This window comes from Oryza sativa, chromosome 7 (assembly GCF_034140825.1).
Source record: "Oryza sativa Japonica Group chromosome 7, ASM3414082v1".
Taxonomy (NCBI): domain Eukaryota; kingdom Viridiplantae; phylum Streptophyta; class Magnoliopsida; order Poales; family Poaceae; genus Oryza; species Oryza sativa.
This window is the reverse complement of record NC_089041.1, coordinates 4,137,700-4,158,387: the sequence shown is the minus strand read 5'-3', so window position 1 is coordinate 4,158,387 and position 20,688 is coordinate 4,137,700. Positions and strand designations below refer to the sequence as shown.

The 20,688-nt window shown below is 40.2% G+C and overlaps 3 protein-coding genes and 1 long non-coding RNA gene across 5 annotated transcripts; 3 read left to right on the top strand and 1 right to left on the bottom strand.

The window, feature by feature from the left end:
• The first annotated feature begins 3,861 nt into the window (after window positions 1-3,861).
• Window positions 3,862-5,406, top strand: LOC9269020 (uncharacterized). The gene is made up of 2 exons (XR_001547398.3): window positions 3,862-4,177; window positions 4,498-5,406. It is a non-coding gene; the product is annotated as an uncharacterized lncRNA (long non-coding RNA).
• A 492-nt stretch (window positions 5,407-5,898) lies between these two features.
• LOC4342546 (protein LIFEGUARD 4) lies at window positions 5,899-8,756 on the top strand. The gene is made up of 4 exons (XM_015791590.3): window positions 5,899-6,313; window positions 6,783-6,896; window positions 7,989-8,146; window positions 8,242-8,756. The coding sequence occupies exons 1-4, from the start codon at window positions 6,055-6,057 to the stop codon at window positions 8,443-8,445; spliced, it is 735 nt and encodes a 244-aa protein (XP_015647076.1). The 5' UTR covers window positions 5,899-6,054; the 3' UTR covers window positions 8,446-8,756.
• Window positions 8,757-8,851: 95 nt separating this feature from the next.
• Window positions 8,852-10,624, top strand: LOC4342545 (protein LIFEGUARD 2). The gene is made up of 4 exons (XM_015791589.3): window positions 8,852-9,276; window positions 9,410-9,523; window positions 9,817-9,977; window positions 10,149-10,624. The coding sequence occupies exons 1-4, from the start codon at window positions 8,982-8,984 to the stop codon at window positions 10,353-10,355; spliced, it is 777 nt and encodes a 258-aa protein (XP_015647075.2). The 5' UTR covers window positions 8,852-8,981; the 3' UTR covers window positions 10,356-10,624.
• LOC4342544 (MMS19 nucleotide excision repair protein homolog) lies at window positions 10,482-20,480 on the bottom strand. Of its 2 annotated transcripts, none has more exons than XM_015791587.3 (21): window positions 20,154-20,480; window positions 19,653-19,715; window positions 19,516-19,570; window positions 18,994-19,091; window positions 17,720-17,878; window positions 17,560-17,619; window positions 16,513-16,701; window positions 16,335-16,388; window positions 16,092-16,178; window positions 15,256-15,988; window positions 14,485-14,855; window positions 14,325-14,398; window positions 13,938-14,040; window positions 12,933-13,795; window positions 12,413-12,488; window positions 12,165-12,276; window positions 11,969-12,045; window positions 11,785-11,865; window positions 11,348-11,427; window positions 11,167-11,277; window positions 10,482-11,066 (listed from the first exon to the last, which is right to left on the bottom strand). In XM_015791587.3, the coding sequence occupies exons 1-20, from the start codon at window positions 20,229-20,231 to the stop codon at window positions 11,262-11,264; spliced, it is 3,429 nt and encodes a 1,142-aa protein (XP_015647073.1). In that variant the 5' UTR covers window positions 20,232-20,480; the 3' UTR covers window positions 10,482-11,066; window positions 11,167-11,261. The 2 variants fall into 2 exon arrangements, with proteins under 2 accessions (XP_015647073.1, XP_066168298.1); XM_066312201.1 differs by having other exon boundaries at window positions 10,482-11,100; window positions 11,186-11,277.
• Between the last annotated feature and the right edge of the window lie 208 nt (window positions 20,481-20,688).

Sequence of the window (20,688 nt, the reverse complement as noted above, 5' to 3'; positions counted from 1 at the left end):
GTAGCCAGCTGCAGCACGGACTTTAAGACGTAATGTGTGTATGATAGGTGGGACTATAGACTAATAGTATAGTAAGCAATTATTGTATGAATTAGCTATTAGATTGGTTATAGATGAATTAGAGCTAACAGTGGGATTTACTATTAGACTTGCTCTCAAAGCCGCGGCGACCCCGACGTCCTCGCGCTCCTGCGCACAAGCTGACCTCGAGGTGACTTTCATATTCTTTATACTTTTGAGGGGTGTTTAAGATACTACCCTAAAATCTTACACCCCATCACATCAAGCATTCGAATATCTACATGAAGTATTAAATATAGACTAACAAATACTCTCACCTTCCAAAAATCTGAAACCTATTTTTTTTCATCAAAACCAAGAAGCAATTAACTAACTCACCATGTGGCAAAACCAATAAACATGTAACCAATAAGTACTATAATGGCTTTTTGTTTCTGATCAACAATTTAATTTAGCACATAGTGACTATAAATAGGACTCAGATTTTTAGAGAAACCAAAGAATGAAATAGGTCTCAGATTTTTGAAAGGAGGGAGTAACTAATTGCATAATTTACGACTAATTTTCGAGACGAATCTTTTAAGCCTAATTGCACCATGATTTGATAATGTGGTACTACAATAAATATTTGCTAATGACGAATTAATTATGCTTAATAAATTTGTCTCGCGGTTTACATGCAGATTCTGTAATTTATTTTGTTATTATACTACGTTTAATACATTAAATTTGTGTCCGTATATCTGATGTAACACGCCAAAATTTTACATCGCTGGTTCTAAACACAGCCTGAGTACATTTATATTTACCTCTTTTAAACATTTACATGTATTCTTTGGTAGCGGTTGAGAGCCCATCTCCTTCGCACGGAAAACAAAACGGTCCATAGCGCGTTATTAATTAAGTATTAGCTATTTTTTAAAAAACAGATTAATTTGATTTTTTAAGCAACTTTCATATATAAACTTTTTACAAAAAATACATCGTTTAGTAGTTTGAAAAATATGTGCGCGGAAAACAAGAGAGGTATGGGTTGGAACCGGGAGGAACGAACATAGTTATAATTATATTTTAACGTCTAGATTAAAATTATTTATTGTTCAACTATAGAGGAAAAGGATGGTGCTTAAATAGTAATGAGGGGATTATAAAGTGGTTAGCTTTTAATCTAGGGATAAAGTGTGACTAAAATTTCAAAAGCATTTTAGTCACCTGAGATCTAAACAAATCCATTTTTAAACATCCATTACAGTTGGACATGTTAAGTTACTGGTAGTACTCCTTCCATTTCAGGTTATAAGACATTTTAACTTCTGGTTTAAGTTCGACTAAGGTTGTAGAAAAAAAATAATAACATTTTCAACCCAAGACAAATTTATTATGAAAATATATTCAATTATTGATTTAGTTAAACTAATTTAGTATTATAAATATTACTATATTTGCCTATAAACTTAGTTGTTTATAGTTAAACTTAAAGTAGTTTAACTTTAACCAAAGTCACAAAAATCACATTTACTTTCATGGAAAAAAGTCCAATTCACCAATTCAACTATTGCGTTAAATTTCTCGTTAATATAATTAAAAAAATAAAAACACTTTTAACTAGGAGAACTTATTTTGTAAGAAGTTGCAATTTGTTCATATGAGTATTCTATTAATCCTCTCGTGCGCACCTGGGAATTTCTCGGCATCGATGCCCCCGTCGATCAATGCGCACCATGCCTGCGCAACTGCCTCGGTCACCCATCCCAAATTGCTCCAGGCTAAGCACACTTAACCCTGGAGTTCTTTGAAGATTGGCTTCCGGAAAAGAAATTGCAACTTGCTGATATGAGTATTCTATTAATTCTATTAAACCCTAGGCCGGCATGTCACAAGCGGTTTCACTAGTTGGTAATCCAAACGAAGTAGTTAAAACTAGTAAATTTTAAACAATGTATACTATACTGCTACTCCATCTATTTCATATTATATTTTTTTAGTCAAACTTATTTAAATGTGACTAGTTTATAGAAAAATATAGTAGTAATTTCAACACAAAACAAACATATTATTAAAATACAGTATCAATGTTAAATTTAATGAAACTAACTCGATATTTTATATGTTGCTAAATTTTTCTATCAAACATATTATTAAAATATAGTGTGCAATGTTAGATCTAATGAAACTAATTTGTCAACGGGTGAAGTCCCAAATCACGGTGCTCTCCCATCTCTTTTGACTCTCCCCCTAAAAATCCCAAATCATCGGTCACCAGCGGCCACGACCGTACCCGATGAGCAAGGTGTGTTCCGGCTATCAATCTTGTAGTCTTATAGTTTACATATAGAAGTCTACTTGTACTTTCTTATCTGAAACTCCTTTAATATACGAGGTATGATTTTGTATAAGACTTGGTATATGGTGGATCCCGCTGAGTTTAGTCGATTACTATATCGGGTATGTATTATCCATAACCCTGACATAATATATATGCCCACGGTTATGGGTTAGCTTAACAATATTTTTTATGATTAGTTCCACACTAATTAAAAATAATAATGTGATAAATAATGATACTTTGGTTTAGCTCCTGGTTTGAAATGGTTAATTCCTGGTTCGGAGATTTGGTCGGTTCAATCTGGCTTGGTTGTTCATTTATGGTTGGGCCTATGCAACGAGTATGTTATATAGCGTTGGATTAGTACTGTTTAATTAATTACTCTATTTATTTATAAATTCTTAACTCTTTGTCAAATGATGCTTTGCAAATGAATACTAAATTATGCCATCCTATATTATCTATGTGCACTTGTATAATGTTTTGTGGCTTGCGGACATTCTATTGCAATAATCATCAAACGTTGTCCAAACCGACCGCGACCGATGCCAGCCAAAACCGTCCGCGACCGATGCCAGCCAAAACCATCCGCGACCGAGATGCCCCAGGCCCCCAACCGTCTAATATAAAAGCCACGTACTGGATACTCGTCCCATCAAGCCGCCGCGACCCCGACGTCCTCGCGCTCCTGCGCACAACTACACAAGCCGACCCTAACCGAGCTCGAGGTGACTTTCATATTCTTTATAAGTTTGAGTACATTTATATTTACCTTTTTAAAACATTTAGTAGTTATCATTATATTTTAACGTCTAAATTAAAATTATTTATTGTTCAACTATAAAGGAAAAAGATGGTGCTTAAATAGTAATGAAGGGATTATAAAGTGGTTAGCTTTTAATCTAGGGATAAAGTGTGATTGAAATTTCAAAAGCATTTGTCACCTGAGATCTAGACAAATCCCTTTTTAAACATCCATTAGAGTTGGACATGATAAGTTACTGGTAGTAGTTCCATGTAATCGACAAAAATCGCATTTACTTTTATGGAAAGAAGCCCAATTCACTAATTTAACTATTGCATTAAATTCCTTGTTAATATAATTAAAAAATCAAAACACTTTTAAATTGGAGGACCTACCTCTGTACAGAATTTGTCCTACGTGGCATACAAGCTGCAGCGGTTTTACCGGTTGGTAATCTAAATAAAGTGTTTAAAACTAGTCATCCCTTCATTTTATATTATAAGTTGTTTGACTTTTTTTAGTTAAATTTATTTAAGTTTGATCAAATTTATAGAAAAATATAGTAATAATTTCAACACAAAACAAACATAGTATTCAATGTTAGATTTAATGAAACTAATTTAATATTTTAGATGTTGCTAATTTTTTCTATAAACTTTATTATTGAATTAAACTAGAAAAAAAAGATTTGTAATACGTAATACGAAACGATGGAGTACTAGTTGACTTGACCTATCAGGCTCTCACCCCATATCCCCCCGTTAGCTCTCCGCCTCTCCCCCCCTAAAAATCCCAAATCACCCGTCACCGGCGGCCACGACCGCACCCGGCGAGCAAGGTGTACATGTTCCGGCCATTGATCTTGGCTGCGTGAAACTGAGATGCTCAGCACGAGCACACCAGCCGCTGGCCGCCGGGCGATATGCAGGATCTGGGATGGGAGGCACAAGCTCCGGCAGCGCCCGGTGTTGGATCCAACCAAACAGCGGGCGAAGCGCCGCCGAAGCTGTCTGTCCGATCTACTCGCGATTTTTTAGCGCATCCGACGGAGACCGCGCCTTCCTTCATCACGATTTTAGCCTTGTGTAAGGCTTGGAAGAAATGTGTCTCTCCGTTGGCTTGTTGGAAGAAATGCTTGAAGCGTTATTTAAGATCGAGCAATTTTGCTCTATGAAGTGCTTTTGTTGTGACTTGTGATCTCTCTAATAGAATTGGATCACACCTCCTAGCTAGGGGCACTCATTAATCGTAGTATTATTTTATCCTTTTCAAAATTTAATTACATTTAGAATTGCCAATTAATTGTTACCTGACTTGTTTGTTTAAGCAACTCCCATTTCAGTTACAATTTCAAAAACACCGTGCATCCTCAATGACATTTGGTCTTCTTTTGCATTGCCCACAGGACACAGGGCAACAAAATCCTACTTTAAAGAGTGATGGCTGAAACGAACAGCCCTGCAACCATGGAAGCACAAGCACAGGTTGCCTTGACGAAATCCATCCAACCAGACACCAGCAACGAGGAAATGACATCAGGCAATGTTGCCGGTAACAATGTTTTACTGCCATTATCCAACAGAACTGAAGCTCCTACTCCGAGGCATGTGATTGTCACTATTTCGCTCGATGCTGGCCAGAACACAATGGTTGACGACAATGGTGTTAGACAGGGATTAACAGACGAGGAATCCGATACTAAAACGAAGCTGTTGGAAAGAGGTGTTCTCACGGCTGCCTCTGCTACTGCAGCAATGCTCTCTCATTTCCTGAAAGGAGTATTCAATCATCACCAAGAGGGTTACTACATCATCCTCGTCGTATTTCTTATGACGGGGTTGATTCTGGCAACCACTGCCACATGGCTCGCCCGTAGGCACTCCGCCAAGGTGGTTGTCCTTCTTGCACTAGTCCCACAGGTTCTTGTGGCTGGTGTGATTACCTCAACATTTTCTTGACGAAGGCCTTCGCCCTGACTCTTGCGGTTTGTTCCACTTTGAACTTTGGAATCATCATCGTGAGCCAAGTGCGGATCCAGAATTCTAATAGAGGGAGAGCTTATATCCTCCTCCCCACGCACACACGCTCTTCCTTCTCTCTCTTCTTCCTCCTTTATCATCTTCTCTCAATAATGATCTAGCGAGGTAGAAGAAGACTTGAGTGATGAGTCCCACCAGTATCCACGTTGGATCTGTTCCTGTTGTGAGTGTATAGCTACATCTACAAGGGTCGAGAGTTACAATTATGCATGTGTATCTATGTGTTGATGAAAAATATATATTTTTGAGAAATGAAATATTTTCTTTTCAAGGCATTATTACTTAATTTGTCCACAAAATTGAAGAGCAAAAACGTTTCCTTTAGATAGGCCCAAATGCCAGCCCAAGCACGTGTATGGGGCCGTATCCAAACAAGACGCAACTGGGCTACATGGGCCAGATGGGCTAATATATCTCCATTTGTCGACAACCCTCGTACGCGTCCGCTCAACGCACGCGCTCACACACGCGGTGGACTCGGTCCAGAAGGATCCGGTGCACCTACCTTACCCGAGAGACGCCACCTCACCGCACCCCGTCTCACAGCTGTCCGGGCCCCACCGCCTCCCCGGCCCCACCATCCCCCTCCCCAAAATTCGAAAACCATTCGGGGAAAATAAAAACCGCTTTGATGCTACCGTTACAACTCCACTCACCGTCACCGACATGTGGACCACCCAACGTTTCGGGCCCCACCTGTCAGCGAGCTTTCTCCCACGGGTCATTCTCTCCCTATAAAGGAGGATACGTACTAGTACTACTAGTCTATCTCACACGGGAAGTCGTTCGAGTCGTCGTCTTCGTCTCCGTTCCGTTGCGCCGCCTCGTCGTCTCCTCGCGCCGCCGCCGCCGCCGCCGCCGCGGGGAAGAGCTAGCCCTAGAGGAGAAGTGGGGGTGAGTTGGGAGAGAGGAGAGGGGGCGAGATGTTCCGGTACGAGAAGGGCGGGGACGTCGAGGCGGGGACCTCGGGCGGGGCGAGGGAGCTCTACCCGGGGATGACGGAGCCGCCGGAGATGCGGTGGGCGCTCATCCGGAAGATCTACGTCATCCTCTCCATGCAGCTCCTCCTCACCGCCGCCGTCGCCGCCGTCGTCGTCAAGGTCCGCGCCATCTCCCACTTCTTCGTCTCCTCCCACGCCGGCCTCGGCCTCTACATCTTCCTCATCATCCTCCCCTTCATCGGTGAGTTCCCCGTTCTTCACATGGTTGTTTCAATTTTTTAGGGTTTCGATGGTGTTTTTTTTTTCTTGCGAAGGAAAATGGGGGAAGAATTCGAATCAGTTCGATTCTGCTGCGTTGCGTACGGTTTAGATTTCGAATCGGATCCCCCCAAATTCCACTGGAAATATGTGTTCCCCTGCAAAAAATGTGTAGTGAAGTTTAGTGGGATGATCAACTGCGCTGGGTTTGCGTGTTGTGTGTGTTCGTGCGTGCACGTATTGATGCCTTTGCGTCCAGGCAAAGCGATGGGTTCGTGGATGGTGGGGTGGTGGGTGCGTGGTGTATTTTCGCACATACTCCTAATAATGGCTAATTTGACCTAGTTTTCACCACTAGAATTAGATTGTTTTTTATTTGTGTGTGTGTGTTCTACTGTGTGGATTGCAATTGTTTGTTCTGAATAAGAATGGTTGATTGGTTTGGTGTGCAGTGCTCTGCCCGCTGTACTACTACCACCAGAAGCACCCGGTCAACCTGATCCTGCTCGGTCTCTTCACCGTCGCCATCAGCTTCGCGGTTGGGATGACATGCGCCTTCACCAGTGGTAACTGATCATCGATCTCGCCATCATTTTTTTTTTGTTTTGTTTCTAGTGTTCACAATTTTTACACCCGTTTGTGTTTCATGACTAGTTCTCTTGAAATATCGATGTCCGTTTGCATTTAGTTTCTTGCTTTCGCCGTGTTAAGTTTGCTAAGAATATGCTTATGGTGGGGCTACATAGGAAGTTTCGGAGACATTGTCGGAATGCACATTTTGCCTGGTCTTTGTGTAAGGCCAGGTTGTTGTCACTTTAATATATGCTTGTCGAGTCATAAGCATTTGGAATATCTTCCCCTTTTGGCATTTCTTAGTTTCTTAATCTTATAAAAGTATTCGGAATACAATCAGCTTGCACGTTAGGTTAGTTTATTAATGTTGGCTCCTTTTGCCTTTTGTAATGTTGAGGCTTGAGCATGTTTAACTTTTCTTTTGTAGACATGCAAATGAATAGAATCTTCCATAGACTATTATCTGGAACCTATTTCTAAAGCTATTTACTATTTACCCTGTCACTGTTCGAATCTTCTATATAATGCCATCTTGTGACAGTACTAATTTGAGTATGATGTGTGGTTTGGGTCCAAAGAATATCTTGTGCATAGTTTTTGTAAGGTTATTGTTTAGGACTTTAGGTTGCAGTACTAACCTAAAACTGATAATAAAAAAGGTTTTTCACATGAGATCGAAAAATACTCTTATCTTAATATCATTTGATTAAATTGAGATGGAATGCATGCTATGTCTATCTGAGTAGTATTTCTTGGAACATTGCGACCTGTCTGCTATCCGTTGGAAGGCACTAGTATCTTATACATCTATAAATGTTATTGAACTAGTTTCTTTGATGATGTGTACCATATTATAATATGCCCGTGTTCTAGTGGTGGTTAAAAGTTGTTCATGTAAACAGCAGATGTATGTACAAAGCATTGCATGCAACATTTTTTATAGATATTTTAGTAGATAATGATGTTTACTCTTCATATGCTATATTCCTATCTTTGCTCAGTACTCTGTTTCTGTCCCGGAGTTGCTTTTTTTTTTTGGTTGTAAAAGATCAGGTGGTCACTAATATATTATGCTGTTTTAACAGGCAAGGTCATTCTGGAGTCTGCAATTCTTACAACAGTTGTTGTGTTTAGCCTGACTGCCTACACATTCTGGGCTGCAAAGAGGGGCCGTGACTTCAGCTTCCTTGGCCCTTTCCTCTTCGCCTCCCTCATTGTGCTGCTCGTGTTTGCGTTCATTCAGGTCAAAAGATGCAGCATTACACTCTCTTGATCTCCTGTGCACCTCATCTTGTTCTTGACAAACTCGGTGGCTGATTCGAAACTTGCCGTTTGCAGATCCTATTCCCGCTGGGCAGGATCTCCCAGATGATCTATGGCGGGATCGCGTCGCTCATCTTCAGTGGCTACATCGTCTACGACACGGACAACATCATCAAGCGCTACACCTACGACCAGTACGTCTGGGCCGCCGTCTCCCTCTACCTCGACGTCATCAACCTCTTCCTCTCCCTCATGACCCTCTTCAGGGCAGCCGACTGAGTTCCTCGCATCGCGTCACATCGTGTTCATATACGTTTTCATCAGTGAATGTGAAAATGCTCTGCCTTTATCATGAGTCGCGTACCCAAAAACAACAATTGTATAGATGCCACAAGTAGGATGGTCTTTTATCATGCTGTGTTCAACCTAGTGATCTTATCTACGTAGGAAATGCGAACAAATTTAGATTCTATATGGATATGGAGGTGATGTTGGATTTGGGTTAATTTGCTTGATGTATGGTGGACGGATGGATCATGGATGGCTTGGTTTACCTTTGGATGAATGGAATTGCTTCTCTCTTTTTACCATTGTTTTAACCCTTTTTTTTAACTAAATTTACTGCTCAATTCTGAGCAATTTTGATCCTGTAAATTCATCCTTGAAATTCTTTGGCAGCCATAAATTTTGATCCTGCAATAGAAAAGAGGGGGTATAGTGCCACGTGGCATCTGCCACTCCCGCCATCTCTCCGTTGTCCTCTCCACCGACCAAGTGTTGCAAGTGCATGCGCGTCACTGGTTTGCGGCGGCGATATGGGCAAGCACAACCACCACGACGTGGAGGCGCCGGCCGCCGGCGGCAGCAGCTTCCCGCCGCCGCCGCCGGCGGTAGGCGTCGCCGGCGTGGCGTGCACGTACATGATCGAGAGGCCGGAGCTCCGGTGGGCGTTCATCCGCAAGGTGTACGCGATCGTGGCGACGCAGCTGGTGGTGACCGTCGCCATCGCCGCCGCCGTCTACTCCGTCCCGGCCATCCGCCGCTTCTTCCTCGCCCGCACGCCGGCGTCGCTCGCCGCCTTCGTGCTCGTCATCGTCGCCCCCCTCATCGGTGACGACTGACCCACATTAATTTCATGCAGCGCTAATTAACACATCTAATACATATAATGCCACGTTATAGTATGATTAACTGTTGGATTAACGATAATTATATTGTGCTGATGGGTGACAATATGGAGCAGTTATGCTGCCGACGATGTTTCTCCGTAAGAAGCATCCGATCAACCTCATCCTTCTAGCATTGTTCACCATTTGCATGAGCTGCGCCATTGGCCTGGGCTGCCTCTCTTCCAAAGGTACATATTTGTGTTCCCTACAAAATTTTCTATCAAATTATTGCATTCCAAACGGACTTGCATCCATCTTAAAATTAATATTCTCTCTTTTCCTTTCCCCTTCCTTGAAACTAAGCCGGCATTGTTATAAGCTATCTAAAAAACCGTCACAATTTTTTAATGGAAAACTTTTAAATTTAACTACAGTATGATTGTAACTGAAGCGGGTATTCCAAACGGATATTAACCTTGCATCCATCTTGAAATTAATATTCTCTTCTTCTTATTTTTTTTTCTTCCTTGAAACTACCAAGCCGGCATTGCTATAATCGAAGCGGCATCCCTAACGTTCGGGCTGGTGTTCGGCCTGACGCTCTACACATTCTGGGCGGCCAAGAGAGGCCATGACTTCAGCTTCCTCCGCCCCTTCTTGGTCGCGGCCTTCCTCGTCCTCGTCCTCTACGGTCTCATCCAGGTCTCATACCAACAACCAAACAGCTGCATATCGATCGCAAAAACTAACCATTTTCGTCTCCGACATCCTGAATATTAGATTTGATTTCGAACTCCGTCATTTTCGTCTCCGACATCCTGAATATTTGATTTGATTTTGATTTCTCAATGACATTTGTTTGGTCGTGCACAGATGTTGGTGCCAACGGGGAAAGTGGCGACGACGGTGTACGGGTGCGTGGCGGCGCTGGTGTTCTCCGGCTTCATCATCTACGACACGGACAATCTGATCAAGAGGCACGCCTACGATGAGTACGTCACGGCTGCCATCTCGCTCTACCTTGACACCGTCAACATCTTCATTGCCATTTTCACTGCACTCGACGCTTCAGATTCATAGAATATATCTCTAGAGTTTGTTACTAGTAGTTGTTACCCTGCTGAAAAGCAGCAGCCAGTAACTATAACTCTTTATAGGGAAAACATATGTAGTTATCGTATTGCATTCCAATGTATTAGCCATGAATTTGAGGTAAATATGAACCATTACAGTAATAATAATAATGTACGTGGCTTACATGCTGCAACTGTTTATGATGTTGGCAAACATAATTTGGTAGATGCGTTGTATGTGAGGCGTCTCTTAGCTCTTACAACAGTATTCGGCAGGGAGATCAGCCATTCCAGGAAGAACAGTATTTGCACAGAATACAATCTAACGAAAGAGGGAAAATTTAGCTACTGCACTGGCAAAAATATGCAGAGAACTTGGTTTGAACTTATCTTTCACTGAGGTGATATCATGATAGTATTATCCTACCACAGTTAAGGAGCACGCGATAAATTTGAGGGCACGGGATTGCAACGTCCAGCTAAGTTGCATTGTAGTCATCGAATGAGGATGATTTGTGATCAAGGGGGACTACAAAGGGATTGAAATGCAGGTGAGCAGATTGTCCCCCAGAAGCTCTTGGCACAAGTCATAAGTCATTGTCCACTGTTTCCTAGGGTTCATATCTCCAATCCAGAACTCAACAGCCACCGGATGAACAACAGGTTTCAAGGTGCGTCGAGCTGTACAGTCCTCACCTTACGCAACAGGACACCAAGCCTGTGTATGTGCATCAAGCTGACAGCTAATTAACCTGGGAAGGTAAGGAGATAAAGAGGTTTGAGCCGTTGGAATGACCCAAAATGGTAGCATGACATACCAATCAAGATATCTTCTACCTCATCAACGGCCAACAGGATGGCCTAGTAAGCAATTCCGAACCCGAATGATACCATCATAGCAGAAACACTATCTTTAAGCAAATGATTGCCTGCAGCAAAATGAAGGGAAAAATCATAAGACCAGGTCCTTGGCTCCAAAGATGATAAAGGTTTTCATACCATGTTTGTCGACAACGAACAGCCTCTTGGCGAACTCTCCTTTTCTTATCATCAAGAGCCTTGATTGCAGCTTGTAGGATCTGCAAGAGCATGCCTTTGTCATATAAGTGTTTTCAATTTAATAACTTCTATTTGCGTCTAACAAATTCATCTGAACTAAAAAATATGAACTAAGCAAATAAAGGTAAGTTGTATTAAATGCATTTATCTATTTGTACTAAAAATGTGCAGCTGAAGACCTGAAGCATGACACCTTATTATCTCCTGCCAATAAGGAGACAACTATCCATGAGCCAAGGCCCATAGTATAGTACAAGTATATTAACAGTTGACAACATTATGCCTACTCCAGACCATATCGGCTGCATATTTTTCCAAAGAGGATACTACAGACTATTGCATGCATATTTTTCCAAATAAGTTACAATCAGAATTACCTGTGGTCGCATGCGATAAATTTTTGAGTGAGGAAGACTAGACATGGCAACTAAACATTGTAAGGCTGTCTCTCGAACAACCTAAAGGAAGGGCAATAAGAAAAGGTTGTGAGACATGTTGAGCCATAAACAGAACAAATGCACGGTTAGTATTGAATGGTTAATGCAAATAACACAAAGGTACCATCATGTGAGGATACGAAACGAGCTGCGTAAGGACACTGACAATGATGTGGATGTTCTCCACAATGCATTCTTTGCCTGCATAGGAAAAATGATACTGATAAGTTAGCAACTAGATCGAATAATGTGCATCAAGTTTGCAGCAGTGACAACAAAAAATGAAAATGTATATAAAACAGAGCAATAAATGATCTCACCTTTTTCATCCATCAGCATTCCAGATAAGACGAGCAATATACTATACACTAGATCTTTATCCTTAACATCCTGACTTAATTTAGCTATGCTATCAACCATCACAAGTAGAATCTGAAATAAAAAGGGGGAACAAAACAATGGGTTGATTAGCAATTTAACATGGTCTGGATGTATGATCCAACAAAGGATGTCCATGCTAATATTAATATTGCACATGTAATAGTATGGATCATAATCAAGAACTAACCCGATGGGCTTCTGTTATAACTGCTGGTACTGGAGCATTGGAAATGATATGCCCAAAAGCTCGATACAAAACCAATCTGCAGAGAATGATATTTTTCTCAGTAACTTCGAAGAATATAACATTTGTAAAAGGCTCCATATATATAGGAATCAATTTTCTAATTAATAAGGCCACTGCCAGGCAATATCATAACTTAAATCCAGAAACAAAAAGAGCACTTTTTAGGCATAAACTCATGATGAAGACATTTTATGAGAACAGGCATGAAATTTATACATAGTTAATGACGCTTATGCTAATTAGTCCTTAGGCTATAAAATTACAGTACCCAACTAATTTGTCAACAGAAATGCCTTCCCCAGATAAAAGAAATAGGCATAAAAGTCTCTTTTACTTCAGTCCATTTTGGATTGTTATGCCTGAAGTTAACTATGTATCATTTTTGTATGACAAATGATGCAGCCGTGTCACTTGTTTCAGCACAGACCATAAGGAAAGCAGTACGAATGTAGACACTTACTTTGTAGTCATCACAGTAGATTCCTTGATTTTAGAGAGAAAAATTGGCATCAATATTGAGAAGAAACGCTGCTTATATAGTGGTTTTATTCTTGCATGAAACTTCTTATTCAGGCAAACTTCTGAATCACTCATCATCACATGGAATGCATCAGCTGCAGATGTTGCAAGAGAAGCATATGATGAATCACTGATACCATGTTCTTCCTGATGGGATGAAATGCCAGCCAAACTCTGATCTGAGCATAGACATTTAAGAAGAAACAGTGAAACATCCTTCACCTTTTCATCTCCTCTCATAAGCAATCCCTTGCCAAGCCAGGCCAAGCCAGAGATGATATCGTCCTTTGATTCAATGCTTCCAGACAAGATCTCTGAGCAATTAGCATCATCTGAACGGCCAGCACAAGAGAGAGATGTCTTCATATTGCTTCGCACTGATATTGTTGAGAAACACCTCTCAAGAATAGTATCAATCACTTTATCCAGTTTATTCTCATGTGAGAATTCCGAATTGTGTAGGTTTTTGTTGAAAATAGAAGCTAATGCATGGGCAGCTGGAATTTGTCCTTTCAGTAGGAAGACCGTAAAGAGATTAATCATCATCAGCATATCTGGTACAGGTGTTTGAGGCCGAAGACCAACTATGACCGATGAAAGCATACACATGAGAAATGTATCACGAACAGAGTATAGAGGAACTGCCTCATCAACAGCCAAAAGATGTCTTGTCATTGATTTCACTGGAAGAGACAGCATCGATGATATTGTGTCATATGCTTTCTGAACAATCAGTGACTGTTGTTCCTCTGTGCAGATTCCGATTACAAGCTTCATTCCCATCATTAGTGAGCTAAGAAGATCCTGAGAGAGAGAGAGAGAGAGGAGATTTAGTATTTTCATGATTATGCACCAAATCCTCAGTAACATCATATATTATGAAGACATCTAGGTGTCAGTAAGTCCATTTAAATTAGAAGAGACACTCAATTTGATAGAGCTTCACCTGTGATCCGATTCTATCTGAAGTAGCCAAGTCCCTAATTTCATTCCAGAGACGCATAGCGAAGTTCAAAGCAAGTTCATTGACACCACCAAAATTAAACAACCTGCCATGAAGAAAATGGTTGTGAAACGATAGTTTGATCAAAATATATCCAATCAAAAAGATTGGAAACTAATGCTGTCCACATGCATCAAACATGCATTATCATGGTCATTTGTGCTGGCCATGTTTGAGAATCCTATCACGTTTCAGGCTCATGTTATCTATTCATCAAATTTCTGTAACATTTTCTACGGTTAGGTTTGCATAATCCGAGTTTTAGATCACAGACTTGTTCCCACATCTCCTAACATAGAACTACATTACTACAAGGCAAGGTTGACATACCAAGGAAGGACCCGACCACAGTAGCATTCAAGAAGATTGACTACATATTCGCTGCATTTTACTCTTCCATTAACCTGCATGATCAACAAAATATTTTGTTCAGTTGCTTATAAAAATGGGACATGCAAGAGCTATGAAAACAAGAGCTATGTTCAGTTGCCTCAGAAATATTGCCGACAACAGCTTCTTCAAGAGATTTAGCAATCCTTAACATGCAGTTTGAACCTGAAGTACCAACTTCGAAACATGCTTCAAGTCTTAGGTTGAGGGGTATTGAAGTTCGACAAGGCTCATCCAGAGAACTAATCTTGTCAACAACTTTGTTATAAATATTTTCCTTTTGAGAAGCATGAAACTCCACAATAGACGAGCCAATGGTGGTCAATGCTTTCAATGATAATCTCCACAAATGCATATTTTCATACTTGCTCATAATTACTGAAGTAAGCGTCAGCAGAACATCCTCATATGCACTAGCCGATAGAGGTAAACGGGGTTCCGGGAAAGTTGCAAGGATTATCAAACCCTTCACTGCAAATCATTTACAATAAATAACCAAATCAGGACAGATAGCTCAACCTTCATTAATTCTAAAGAAGCTGGGGGCAAACTGAAAATTAACATCACCATTAATCAAACATTTAGTACTAAAGCATGGCCTTGAGGCGCAAGATATAACAAAGTTGAAAACAAAGTAACAAACTATGTGTATTTAAATGTGCTAACTACCACAGGGCATAGATATGGATACTACGTGTATTTTATTTATTTACAGCTTGAAGCGTAATACTTGAAAACAAACTATCTGAAGCAAACATGTCAACTTATCAACATGGATCAACAGTGTTTTGGTAAATGTGGCACCTGACAGGTACATATTGGTTCACAAAATATCGCATGTGGTAAATTACTAAATTATACTTAGACATACCAGCACACAAAACATATTCTTGCCTGTCTGCTGACTGGACAAATTGAGAATCAATGGTTAGTAATGATTGAAGAATATGGATTAGTGAGTCCAATTTTTTCTCTAAGATAAGCCACCAAGACTCCTTTGCTGATTTAATTGGAGAAAATTCCTCTTTATATGTCAAGGCCACCTCTCGACAGGATGAAAGCATTTGGACAGATAAATAGAGTGCACCATAGTTAATAGCACCAGAAGATGGTCCACTGCAATTATTCAAGTGCTGAGATTCACGACCAGCTGAGATTTCCAAACTATCTACCAAGCGTGCAAAATGCGCTTGAAGAACTCTAGTGCAGAAATATGCAGATGATTCAGCAAGAATAGAAATGACACTTCCAAGGGCATGCAGTTGAATCGGGTTTTGCAATGAAGTCAAACCAGAGGCTTCTTCACTTGCCACAGAATGGATGCTACTTACAATGTCCTCATCCAGTAAAATTAAATTGATCAAACGATCTTCATCTGAAGGACCCATTTGAATAATAGCTGTCTTCAAACAAGTGAGAGCTTCTGATACTATTTCATTCTTATTCTTCTCCATGTCTTTAGCCCCTGAGGTTGATAAAATTTGGTCTATGGACAGGCTAAATATCACTTCTTTCAACTTAAACCAAATAGTGATTACATGTCTACCCATTCTGTCTGCACCATAGCAGCGGATGCAATTATCCAGATATTTTAAAGAATCAAGCTGTAAGAAAATAAAGGCGGATACTTCAGCAAAAATACACGGACAGGATTTCTCTTTCATAGGTTGTTGAAGCATATGTAATGCAGTAAGTTTAGCTACTAACCTTGGCTAATGGAAGAGAGGAAGAAAGTTTATCTAGAAGCAAAGGAATTGCAAATGGCTCAAAGTATGGGGTTGAACAAAAGGCATGCTGTATAGATTTAAACAGATTGTTAGCCAACAAAATACAATAATAGGAAGCCTTACTTCATCATTAATTAGCATGACAAGAGAATCTAGGGGTAACAAATACCACAAAGATCAAACACTCTCAAATCAGCGAAATATTATATGTCTATATTCATACCATTAGTGCCTTAGAAAGATCATCCCTTGTAGCATCTAAATCATCACCCACTCCCTACATACACAAACAATGCACAATCAGTATGCTGCTTTGAAGAAAGAAAGGCTGAGAACAGCTATTAATAGAACAATAAAGCACATGAAAATGCCTTAAAAGTCAAAACGGTCAATCGACATACATGTGTGAAGTAGATCGGATAATATTTACTCAGAATCTCAAAAACTTCGCTTGCATATTGTGCTGCCAAACCAGATGGATCTGGAAATAGCTTCATGACAGCTTCGACCAAATTAAATGAAAGCTTCAAGCATTCCGGGTCCTTTTCTTCATCAATTGCTTCACACATTCCGTACAGAAGCTCATCACCCTAGAAATTCATGATACCAATTGAACTTGTATTGGTTTGTACTCATCTTTCCGAAAATTGAAGTGGACTATAAACTTACTAACAGATTGATAGTGAAAAGGAAACTGTGCCTCCATGGCTCCATGTCAAAACCTCAGAATTCATAAATGAGAATACTATACATTCAAAATTCTAAGGAACATAAAGTACACGCTGACAGTGAAATACAAACCTTTTTTTCTCAAACACGCAAGAGAATTGCACATCATTTCATTAATAAGAGAAGAAGAATGCAAGGGGGAAAAACAATCCCACCCCAAGAGTCGGAAAATACAATGCACGCTTAAAAGTCTAATGACCAAACAAAACCAAAAGAACGGACCAAGCATCTAGGGCAAGTGACCAAAACGACAGTTCAATACAAACTGAGCCTTCATGTCAGAGGCTCATAATAATGATTTTATTTCCACCCTTGAATAGCTGGCACTTCCCCATACCCACGTATACTTCAAAACTACCCATATGACTCTTAAATACCTTGTTGTTTATGCTTGCAGTATTATTGGATTGTCATGTTTTGTCCAAAGCATGTTTCATGATTGGCCAAAAGAGTCAAATATTTCGGAATAAAAAAGATAATATATGATTGCCAGATGAGGGAAGTGCCAACATACCGCGGAATAATCACAACAATAAAACATAGCATATTAAAGCAAAGGAAGTGCAAAGCTGTGCTGCTGCTATCATTATTAGATAGTCTATGCACAGATAGGATTGATAAAAGGCACTGTCGTTTCTGTTATAATAACAACTAGGCTAAGATAATTTCAGCATGATGCAGTGATCTACTGTTGTCCAGATACTGACTTAGTACCATACCATTGTTTTGACAGCCTCAGGGTAGTGATCCAGTATGTAGTTCAGAATTTGAAAGCATAGCTGGATAGAGAATAAAAAGGATAAAAAATTGTCAATGGATTCGACTAGGATAAATTCTTGTTTAAGCATCTCTGCAACAAAAATAAATAATCACATAAACCTTGCGGTCAGCAGCTGCAAGTGACTGGACTTGAACATTCTGCAAGAAAGTCTCGAGAAGTCTTTTGACATCAGCAATGATGATACTACCAACAGTTCGTTTTCTGTGCAACAAGGCCAAACATCCAACAAGTGCTCCTCGAAGTGCTTGCCAATCTGACTGATATGTAAAAATAAGTATGATTACTGTTATGATAATAAAAGGATGGCACCATAATATAAATATAATTTTTAGCATGAGACAATAAATACAGTATAACAGGAGTTATCAGATATTCAGATGTTGAGCTCACCAATTTGCTCCACACAATGTTTTCATCACATAAAAAATAAAAATGTGAAAAATAAGAACTTCTAAACTATCCAAAGCAATTCACAAGGAGAATATTCTTTACAAATGACACTTAGGTCCAATCTAGGCAAACTAAACGACTAAAGAGTGCCTAATCTAGAACCAAGCTCAGACACCTAGTTTAACCTTTTTCGTCTTTAATCAAATAAAAAGCCTAGACAAATCTTTGTTTGCTAACAACTTTTAAAGTCGTCAGTTTCTAGAGATGTCAAATAATGAAATTCAATCCCATTTCTCCAATGAGGCTATGATACTAGTTAAAACCATGTTCCCTTTTTCACTCAGCATGCAATGCTCAACAATGATTAGAACACAATTCTGACTGTTCTGTTATATGTGGCGTACACAAAAATAATCATAGGCACACATTAGAACCTAGCAGTGACCAGAACTCAGTCATTTGAATAAATATAGCATGGTGCCTTGCAGTTCAGCTAGTCATATTCAACAGTACATTTAGAATTAATTGCTGGAAATCTATGATGGTGATGATTCACATCAAGGGTTGAGAAGTTGGAATTAAAGATGTGGATGTTTGCTTGTTTAAATGTGGAGAGAAAGCAAATGTAAGCAAATAAAAATATATATTTCCATGCTTAATTTTCCCAAGAAAGCATCGCACCACAAATTCAGCAAATCTCTTCTATTTTGCTTCATTAATTTTACGTCCCTATCCCCCAGGTGTTTGATCTCATTCGACATTTGACAAAGAGACAATAATAACAACAGAAGGTCATATTACTGAGTTAATCAAGTAAAAAGAACTGTTGATCTACTTGTTTGAGAAGCTGTGATCATACACCAAATGCCAATCAACATAAAGTAACACATTGAATTTCTTTCTATAGTGAAGTACTGAAGTTACAGGAGCTGAGAACAGTAGTTTGAAAGGAAATAACTATGATTCACATTATTACACTTACCAATCTTGATATAAAGAAGTCTGACAATGTTGAAATAGCATTAACATCTAACTGTTTAAATGAAATTCGACACAATATTTCCCCAAGAAGCAAGATTCCTGCAAAAAAAAAGTAGATTGTTGACAAACAATATGAGGTTCGACTGAAATCTACAAGTCACCAAGCAAGAGAAGTTTGGCCGGTCACACAACAAGAGAATAATGATTGGAAATAATTCACATTTTCGCAAATGGATCATAGATTCTAGTAAAGTGAAATGCTTTTCCCCCATTTTCAGTATTTGTATATAAGTAGAGATCTGTGATAATCTTCACAAAGAGAAGAGATTGTCTTCTGCATCTTCTAGAAGACTAGAACTGTGCCAACAATGCTAAGTAACTATAACAAGAAACTGGTGACCATATCCCTAATCTACCCCACAGAAAGGTTCAAGCTTTTACTTTCATTAGTTGATCGCTTCTCACAAAAATAAGGCAAATCGAACTTGGAATATAGCAAAACAAAGCAAAGAGAAAAGGTAACCTCTGGATCTAACAATGTGGTCAGTCGTCGTCAAGTACATCTCCATCTTTGACACCTGAACAAAATCACCAATGAGGCACACTGAAAAACAACTACCTTCCCTAACTCGATGTACGGTATATGAGGCTGGGACATACCAAAACAAAGAGAGTCAGCTTGTCCTTATTCACCAAGGCAGAAAGGGCATCCACACTGGCAGACTGTTGTGCACGCACATCATTACAACATTATAATCAACAATTCCGTAAAAAAAAACATTATAATCAACAACAAACTAGTCCAACAATGAATCGCATTGCATTCCAAATTTCAAGCAAGTCAGCAGCAGCATCCATCCAATGTGTTAACCAGAGACTTATTATCAATACTACCATATTACAGTATTACACTTCAATACCAACTTCTTTTTTTCAGAGTGAGAGCTGAAATACCACTTCCCTAACAAAAGAAGTGCTAGAATTTCGGCCGCGGAATCCAGGACTTGCCACCAACGATGGAAATTGCCCCCCAAAAAAACTCATAGTGAAGATAATTCTACCCAGATTATTCAAAGAGAAAACGAATTTGAAGCAAAGCTGCACGCATTCAGAATCCAATCAAGGAGAGGGGAGAAGGGGATTGGAGAAGGGGAAGCGCACGTGTTGGGCCGGGGGCCGGGAGACGTCGACGAAGGCCTCCACATGGGGTACCCACTGGCCGACAGCGACCTTCGCCATTGCCGCCGCTGCCCGCCGCCGAAGCCGCGTACAAGCTTCGTGCCACCCAGGGGTTTAGGGTTTTTGCTACTGCGGAGTGCGCGAAGGACGGGGAGGGTCGTGGAGACGAGGCGCGGGGCGGTCGAGCGGCAGGTGGTGGAGTGGAGGCGCCCCCGGGAAGGGGGGAGGCGGCGCGGCGGCGGCGGCGACGGCGACGGCGACGGCGGAGGGGGAGGGGAGGGGCGAGGCGGCGCGAGATGGTTTTCTTTTTATTCTTTTTTTTTCTCTGTCCTTCTATGCTTCTTTTTTTTTTCTTTCACCGTGCATGGTCAACATTATGCCTGGATGGCCCTAGGAAATAATACAATTTCATACTAGCACAGCCACATCTCTCCCTCTATTTTTTTTTCTAATTTAGAAAGGGAACATTTAACTATTTGTCACTTTAATTTAGAAAAATATGATGTGACAGTGTCCC